General features: G+C 37.5%; 1 protein-coding gene across 3 annotated transcripts; it reads left to right on the plus strand.

Annotated features, from left to right (window-relative positions):
* Positions 1-475: 475 nt before the first annotated feature.
* Positions 476-8,890, plus strand: LOC109987798 (monocarboxylate transporter 12-B-like). Of its 3 annotated transcripts, none has more exons than XM_020639019.3 (9): positions 476-690; positions 1,660-1,878; positions 3,326-3,429; positions 3,795-3,938; positions 5,105-5,200; positions 5,492-5,648; positions 6,211-6,726; positions 6,807-7,066; positions 7,940-8,890. In XM_020639019.3, exons 2-9 carry the CDS (start codon positions 1,745-1,747, stop codon positions 8,083-8,085), a joined length of 1,557 nt encoding a protein of 518 aa, XP_020494675.2. In that variant the 5' UTR covers positions 476-690; positions 1,660-1,744; the 3' UTR covers positions 8,086-8,890. The 3 variants fall into 3 exon arrangements, with proteins under 3 accessions (XP_020494675.2, XP_065815231.1, XP_065815232.1); XM_065959159.1 differs by lacking the exon at positions 476-690 and adding an exon at positions 924-1,140; XM_065959160.1 differs by lacking the exons at positions 476-690; positions 1,660-1,878 and adding an exon at positions 2,895-2,945.
* Positions 8,891-9,620: the final 730 nt, after the last annotated feature.

A 9,620-nucleotide genomic window follows, 5' to 3' on the forward strand; every position in this document is an offset into this window, starting at 1 on the left:
GATCCTGTTATCAGAAGCTTAAATTAAATTAGATCAATCAAAGGTCAGTAGCAGTCAAACGTGTTTGAATTAACTTTTATATGATAGAGGGACAATAATTTGCTTTGAACACATTTCAACTACTGACTTGAAGTTAATGAAAAGTACAAGATGTAGAGGTGAAGAATCTTTAGCCTTATAATTATATAATCATCAGAGAAACTTGGAAATACCATAAGTGTATTAAGTAATAGGCTACTGTAATCTTCAATAAAGAATATACAGTTAAGAAATCCCACAGAAAGAACCAAGACTTTTATGTTAAAGGCGTAGGCCAGAATATGAGTAAATATAAATATAAAATATCTTTAGCAATTGTTTGAAAAGCGATAGACTAATTATTGCACCAGACTATAGCCTATAAACGCACAATAGTTATGTAATGTAGCAATAATAAAAAAAGAAACACTTTCAAAGGGCTAGAGAGAGACACGTTGGTACTGTTTGAGAGAGTATTTGGGGACATACAGTACCTTCCTCCCTCTGACTTCTGGCCTCTTGAGTTTGCGTAGTTGCAGTAGCACCTACATGGTGTCTACAGGACACACAGCAGGAGGACTCTCTTTCTTCATTGTTATGTTCATTGTATCTCCTGTTCTTCTACCCGAGCAGAGCTGAGCGATTTCATGGAGGAGCTCTGAGAGACTGGATGTAAGTAAACTCACTCTTCACTTTCACTTCACATTATGTGTTTATTACGTTTTACCTGAAGCATGAGAGAAGCATGTGAGTAACTGTAAGGCACAGATAAGTCAGTGTGTTTTTTTTTTATTGTTTAAGAGAAAAGTTTTCTTTCATGTCACTGAGGTTCTCTGCCACGCCAAGAAGGCTCTTATCAACACACATTGCACACACATACACACATAGCAGTACACTGTTTTTTTTTTCAGATTCCTGATTGTATATCTTTAGGGCTAAGACCTCAAGTCTTAGACCAAAGTGGCTGAGATGCCACTTTGGCATCCCAGCCCAGCTTGTGATGAACGTCTGTTCTTTTCAAATGGAAACACAAACTGCAGGCGTTTTACATACATTAGAGATATCAAGAGTGCTTAGCCTCCAGTATGATAATCAAATACCAACAAGCAAGATCTACAGAAAGTAAGTCCACACTGCTTACTTAACTTGTCTCAGTTAAATCTGATTAGAGTCATTCATTTAGCCCAGCCGTTTTTCATATTTGTTCTTTAAAAGTGTCCTTTCTTGTTAAGGTAATCTGGCACTGTCATCTACATCAACATATTTAATTGTCTATTATAGAAATAATACTATTAATATTGTATTAAACTATACTAGCACTATTATAGCAGCAGTCTGTGTAAACAGTTTTACACGTAATAAGCTCTAAGATACTGTCGTCTGGTTATAATATTTCCACTTATATAACAGCACCGATGTTTTTTTTAATTTACACTCATGTTTGTTAGCTTGCATTAATTTGTTGAAACTTGTGAAATGTGTATTTCAACTTGAAAAATGCTCATGAAACACCTTATCTTCTACAGTGAAAAATACATTTGATGAAGGACAGAAGAGGAGCTTTATCTCTATATATGACAATGACACTCATTGTTTAATGTTCTGCCCATTTAATTTGTATCTGTTTTAAACTTGTGACAGAACAATCTCAGTCAATGAAAAACTAAGGAGTGGATTTGGGACTTCCAGCTGCTGATGATCACCTGCGGCGTGATTGGCTGGAGCGATGACAGTCAGCAGGGAGAAGCTGGAGGGAGGCAGAAGGGTGTCAGAGGTGGCGACCCCTCCTGAAGGAGGCTGGGGTTGGATGATTGTTGCTGGATGTTTTCTTGCCACAATCTGCATCCGGGCAGTGACCAGGTAAATTTACACAAGTGTTTATCTGTGAAATTGTCCGACTATCCAGACATTTTGTGACTTGTTAGTAATGTCACCAGCAGCATAAAACCCTCCCATACTGGGATAACTTCAATAAGATGAAGCCTCAGGTCTGACAGGATATCAACACAAAAAAGAAAACCTCACTGAAGTTTTAACATAGATGGTGGAGCTTTTATTCATTAGTAAAATATCTTGGATTTAAAGGCTCTAGAAGATATTTTACTGCTTGTAAAAGATCTGAGCTCTTATAAAAGGAACACTTGGAGAACATTGAACACATAACACTCACACCTGGAACAATACTGGACAAGGAGATTACTTTTAGTTGGAAAATAAACATCCAAATACTGTACATATTTATTTTTTGCCTGGTTTTTGTTTTGTTCCTGATTGCATGACTTTCCCTGTGAGTGCTTTTGTAACTTTTTTCGACTTGCAGAATTTTGTGACATTCAGGCATCATGTTGAAACTATTAAATTCAGCATTGACACTTTCTATCCAGTAGGACTCTCACTTCCTGCTGAGATTTTCCAACTTTGTGAAAATTTGACGCAACTGTACGCTGTTGTTTTGCATTTGACTTCTGCCATTGCCTTTTGACCATTTGAACCTTGAAGCACACAAATAAGTAGAATAAAACAGGATTAAACCGAGCTGTATTATTTTATAGCTTTATATACTGAATCATGTTATATACTGACTATAAACGGGAAGGGCTTCTCTTTATTACATTTGTAATAAAAAATAACATTTGGCATCAGAACATCTCTACTTTGAATGATAGTTTTTCTGATCGATATCTGATCTGCTCTGGTGGGATGCCATGACACATGGGAGTAACTTTTCTTTGGTTACACAATAGATTATAGAAGTCATAAAAATAAAGGTCATGGAGGACAGCACTGTTTGATTGGTGAATATGAATGACAGCCATAAACTGGGTGACTTAGATTATATAATGAAAAAGACACCCAGCAGTGAAACATACCGTTTATATTGACTGCTTTGAAAGGAGAGAGTCATCCATTCCAACCTATTCTTAAAGGTCTGTTCTCAACCTTTATACCCTTGAACTAACTCTTTAAATGGAATACTGTTTTAGAGTACTGTAAACAAAAACGTGACAGACTCACAAAGCACGTGACCAGTTTATGACCTCGTTCAAAGCTGTTTTGATCTTCTCTTGAGGAAGTGCTTAACGCTAACACAAAATATACCCAATGTGTCAGGCGGAATCCCTTTCCCAAGATGGAAACTCCAAACAAACAACATATTTACATCAAATCTTAACGTTTAATTATAAGAGTTTAAGTATAACTTAAGTGCTTCATCGGTGAGCTAGAGACATTTGTCAAATGATATTATGAGAAATTGTGTTAACTGTCACTGGAAACATTCATATAATCCGGCCTCCTCCATCTCCAGGTGTGTTTCCATGTTCTTTGTGGAGTTCCAGCTGCACTTTGAGAAAGATTACTCAACAACCGCATGGATCTACAGTCTGGTCGACTCAACCACCATGCTTTGTGGTGAGATTATCTGTTTCATCTGAAAGCGAATCATGCTGCACGTACCATATTTAAGGAAGAAAAGTGTAATGTATATACTTTTTTGTTCTTTTATGTTAATCTAGAAATACATAGATGCAGACTGAAGTATTATAAAATAGACCAGATACAGGATTATACAACTAGTAACTGTAGAAAGTGTTTTGTGACAAATGGAGATCAGTTTATATAAAATGCAGTATCCTGCCCTTAAGAAAACAAAATCCTGTCTTTAAGCGTCAAGGTTTTATATCACACACATGTCAAACCCTGTAAGAGAATATATGGGCTGACATTCCACCCTCAATCAGTGCTCAATGACTAATGCACACAACTTGTGTCTTCAGCTCCTTTGGGTAGTTTCCTTGGTCACCGTCTCTCCTGCAGAGCTACAGTGACCCTGGGAGGTCTGTTGTCCTCTGCTGGTCTGGTCCTCAGCTCCGTCGCCTCCTCTCTGGAACATCTATACATCTCCATGGGCATCCTCACAGGTACACAGACACCTCACCACCAGAGTAAACTTACTGTTGCCTGTTAATGTAAGCATCTCAAAACCTTTTTTTAGCAATGATTTTATAAACTACTTTTTCCTCAATAACTTTTCTGCACTCTCGTAAAGCACTTTGAACTGCAATTTAATTCGTCTGAAAGGTGCTATATAAATAAAGTTTGATTGATTTGATTGAAAACCTGGAGTTTCTGTCTCAAAATATTCACCATTACATCTTCTTTGTTTGAACTGGCTTGGGATTTTGTCTTACGACAGTTTACACTGAAGTTGGGCATTTGAAGCTCTAATTTTCACTGGTGATAAAACCACAGCATATGATAATAGGGGTGTATTAAATGAACAATGAACTCTGTAGATTAAGAAGGAATGACTCGCATGCATACACACAGGACACTCTAACAACCACAAACAATGAAAATCCAAATCATAGACACCACAAAAACATCTGTGGATTTACAAAACTCTTCAGCTTTGATCAATGGTGAGTCACATTCCTTTAACATTACTGCGGATACATTATTACACCGCTCTTGCTAGTTAGCAGCAGACAGTAGCAAAGGTGAGCCCGATCCCCAGAGCTTATCATGCAGGTTAGTAAGTTGATATTGCTAACTTATAATACTAAGGCAGCCCTTTCCAGAAAGTCCTCGTCTTCATCCTCATCTTCCTCATGTTTCCCCCACATCAGCAATGAAATCATTTTAATTACTTTACAATTTTGGAGAAATTCGCAGTCAATTTTTTCCAGGAAATTTTAAACATTTTTGAAGTCAACATTTTTTCATGAAAATTTTCGACATGTTTGAAGTTAACATTTTTTAATTAAAATCTTCTTAATTTTTGATTTCCAAATTTTTTCATGAAAATTTTCGAGAAATGTGAAGTCATTATTTGATAAAAATCTTCAACATTTTTGAAGTCAAACTTTTTTTCCATTAATTTCTAGTTTGTTAATTGTCACCACTGACATCATCCTCTGTCCTCTTTATATTTTTAACAATGACAAAATCAAAAGTCTTCAATAACAAGAATGTATAACCTCATATATCATTTAGTATAAGGCATTTATTGCGGGGTGTATCAGGGGACTTTGCATCATCTGGCAGGTTTTGCTGGACTCAAAACCACTTCATCTGTCTTTTACAGGTATTGGCTTTGCTCTCAGCTACACACCATCTGTAGCAATGGTTGGAAGGTACTTCAGTGATAGGAAAGCTCTGGCCTATGGAATCGCCCTTTCCGGTAGAGACATCCTTACTCTTGTTTTTAGTTGTTTACTTGTCATTCAAACACTACGTAAACATCTTCTCTCTTCTACTCTTTCACTGTAAATTTCCCCGTTGTGGGATAAATAAAGGATTATCTTATCTTATCTTATCTCATCTTATCTTATCTTATCTTATCTTATCTTATCTTATCTTACTTCCTTTGTGCATTTCCCCCTGTCTGTCTTGAAGTTCCTCTACCTGTACCTCTTTTTCACTCTCCTCGCCTCATTCCATCCCATCAAATCCAGTTTCACCTCATCCTCAGGTAATGGCATTGGGACCTTCATCTTGGCTCCTGCAGTCCAGCTGCTTATTGAGCGTTACTCCTGGAGAGGAGCTCTGCTTGTGCTGGGAGGGTTTGTTTCCAATCTGTGTGTCTGTGGCGCCCTCATGAGGCCACTTGGATCAAAAGGAGGTGAAAGGTAAGCCCGAACTGTACTACTGAGATGTTTCATTTTTGGAGTCTCTCATGGCGATGCTTCTTTATGTTTATACGAGAACTTAAAGGAAAGTTGATTCATAATTATTTAGTTGAGACTTCTTGTTTGTGCCCATACAAGGTTCTAACATAGCTAATGTTTTTAATTAAATGAACAGTGAGGCAGCACATTCTTAGAATAACAGGAAATTTTGCATTCGTTGTCAAATATATTTTTATTTGATTATCTGTTGAGGGACTTGTTTCCTAATGACATTTTTGGATACATGCCTGTTGATCTTCCTAAGAAGATTGATACTGATGTTCATACCTGTGCACTAAATACTAGATTTGGCAAAACTAGACAGGTAATCTTTATCCCTCTGCTTTTAGCTTTATGTTTAGCTAAGCAAACTGTGTTCTGTCACTAGCTCCATGGTTAATCAACTGACATGTAACTTCCACTAGAAACTGATTTAACATATCAATCTTTGAAGTAATGTACCATAGCCTGTTTCTTGATACCTATCACTCTTTTTTGAAATTATTTTTTCTTCCATCTAAAGGATATTGGAAAAAAATATGGCAAACCTGGAGAAAGACTGTATAACAGCAAGGCTGGATTCTAAAAACTCAAAACAAGAGACATTGCTGGGAGAGATCGGACCCTCAAATCCCAAACTATCAAATTGTAACATCATTGAGGACTTTAAATGTATAACCTTGAAAAAGGCAAACATTGTAAAGAAAGAAGATTCAGGACTAACAGAAGCCAAACAATTGGATCCCCATAAGTTGGATGACGCTGATAGCCCTTCTACCGAGGCTTTACTGGACACAAAAACATCCTTCAGTCGTCGATTTCTACCCGAGGAGTTTGGATTTCTTCTGTTACCGGACTTCCTGTTTCTGTCTGTGTCCCTTCTGTTTCTGGCTTATGGTTGCAGCACTCCAGTGGTTTACCTGGTCCCTTATGCCCTCAGTGTGGGGGTGGGTTATCAGGAGGCCGCCTTCCTCATGTCCATATTTGGAGTCAGTGGCATTGTGGGTAACATCACCTTTGGCTGGATCACAGACAGAAAGTAAGAGGGATTGGAAAGGTTTACTTTTTTGTGTCAGCATTTGAATCAAGCTCAATTCTGACAGATTACCCTCCCTCTAGGTTTCTGAGGAGCTATCGCATGCTGACCTACATGGTGGCAATTGCCATGGAGGGCCTCTGCTGTATGTGCCTCCCTCTCCTCAACTCCTTCTCCCTCCTGGTCACGTTTTCCATGATATACGGGTACTTTGACGGGGCGTATGTAGCACTTATCCCAGTGGTGACCTCTGATGTCGTGGGTCCCACTTACATGACCTGCGCTCTTGGTGTGGTCTACTTCCTGCATGCTGCCCCTTACCTGGTCAGCCCACCATTAGGAGGTAAGTGCAAATTTATTTCAAAAGGTGATGACTGAATCACAATCTGTTTTATGTGATTTTTTTTTCATCAATGAAATAAATCAGAAGGTCCAAGGCGATTATTACACTAACCTTTTACAGGGAATAACATCTGCAGATTTTTTATCAATCTGCATTAAGCTCTAAGCTTTACAACTCATAATGTCCCCCATTACAAAACTGTGTGTGTAAAGTTATTTAATTGAGTAACACAAGGATGGAAAATTGTGAAAGCCCCCCTTAAAGGCAATGGAAAGACAAATCCACAATTACCTTTCAACGTTTTAATGTAGCAGGGATGTGAACATAAACACTAAATAATGTATAGTGTATGTACTTAACAGTAGGCATTGTAAAATACCAAAATCACAATATTATGTTTCTGTAAATGTTCATTGTAATGGACATTGATTGGGCGTGGTAACACTGGCTTATTGTTACAAAAGTCAACGCTCAATGTTAGAGTCCTTCTTGGGCAAAGGACCAATGGGAGGAGGAGTTTAATTTAAAACTTGCTAATGCAATAGAGTTATTATTTAGTTTTAAATTCAGTTGTATGTAATCTTTCCAGATGTCAGTGCTCCTGTTTCCCCCTATAACTCTGAGTCAGATGACACAAACATTCTGTTAAGCGCTTCTTAACATTAAATGTCCCATGCTGCCACATTGTTGTAAACAAAACCAAACAGATGTCAATCAAAACATCCCCCAACTGTTCTAGGAATGGTTTCAACCCTAAGTTTCTTAACTTCTTAACTATCATAATTTGAAGATTTTCAAGTCCATTTTACAGAGATTTTAAAGACAGTTAATTTTCATCGATGCTAACACATCTTTCCTGACTTCTGTCTCCAGGTTGGTTTGTAGACAAGACAGGAAACTATGCAGCCACCTTCTTCATCAGCGGGACTTCCTTCATGTTCAGCGCCGTGCTCTTAGCAGCTGCCATGTTGGTCAAACGCTGTCAGAGGAACAAAGCTAACTCAGCTTCACAACTTTGACCCCCTGCTGCTTCTGCTCAGCACAGCATCGTGTGAAGAAAAGATTTTGCCCCACTTGCAACATGTGCATCACCACTACTTAACTACTATGACGGTTTGCAAATGATGAAGGAAAGGGGTTATTTTTAAAGTCACATGTGTCGCTGTTGTGTTAACACAAAAAACCCCAAGGCTCCGAAAGTTTCAGAGAACCCAAAGCTATCCGAATCAGTGCCTGTTTTTAAAGACAAAAAGGTATGACTGAGAGTTTGTGTTATAATGACTTGTTATTTTGTTCCATGTTACTTATTTGTAGAGGATTTATTTGTAAAACTAAAACACTAAAACCAAAAAGTGTGAGCTGGTTGCCATTTGTGTTTCAGTAAAATCCAAAGAGTTCAGTGATTTTACAAATATTGATATTGACATGCTGATAAGTGATTCAAAATATATTCTAGTTTTATTACTTTATTTTTATCAAAATTGTGATGTGTAACTTTAAATATAACTTTATTTTTCCAAACTGAATAAGAACAAACAAAATCCCACAAATGTGTTGGACTTCAATCAAGTGATCTTGTTATTTGTCATTTTACCTCTATTTTGAAATATCACTAATTACAGAAAGTCCAAAATATCAACTAACAGCATTTGACCCTTAATTGTCAGAAATGAACTCTTGAGTTAATGCATTTTTTTTGACAGCATAGGTTTTATATGCATTGAGATGTATATTCCCCTTCCATTAAAAAGACTATAAAATGTCATAAAATTCCAATGTTGACCAAAAACTAAAAAGAATCCATAAAATCACACTGCAGACTCACTTATTGTAAGAGCTTCTATTGGATTGTATTTTGATTGCTGGTAATAGTTACCTGTGTTTTCGTAACTGTTGCCAGAAATGATGACCTTAACAACATCACATGAAAGCTGTTTTAGTTATTTGTAATTTTTTATATTTATTAAATATTTGTAAAGGTGGAGGTAGATGCTGGTGGAGCTGTGGGATTGCAGATTGGTGGACATTGGAGGTGGTGCTGAGGTCTACAGCTGTCAAGCTACACAATTAGCAGGTACTGGTGAAAGCTGATGTTTTTTACTGTCTGAGAGGGCAGATGCTTGGTGTCAGTAGACATTTGAGTTGAGGGCATGGGCTAAAGCTTTCTTTAATATTGGTAGAGTGAAGATGGCTGCTTGTGTGAGAAATGGCAGCCTATAGCCCTTTCCGAATTGTCACAGTTCAGTTGGCAGTACGTACTTTTCAGTAGGGAGTTTCAGTATACTGAACTTTTGTGGTTATTCAGTATGCATTTTTTGGGTCCACCTCAGTATACTGAACATTTCAGTATGGATACTAACTTCCGGATTTCATGTAGTATGGATCGGATGCGTGCTTTCAGGAAATGAATTGTATTTACCACCCACAATGCTGTGCGAAATTAAACGTAAATCGTCACATCACGTCCGCCTCCAAATCAAAACAAACGCGTGGATTAATAGAATACATTTTTGATCTAGAGTTAAAGTCCCGACTGAAATCACTACTTTAAATT

Source organism: Labrus bergylta, chromosome 10 (assembly GCF_963930695.1).
Source record: "Labrus bergylta chromosome 10, fLabBer1.1, whole genome shotgun sequence".
NCBI classification, from domain to species: domain Eukaryota; kingdom Metazoa; phylum Chordata; class Actinopteri; order Labriformes; family Labridae; genus Labrus; species Labrus bergylta.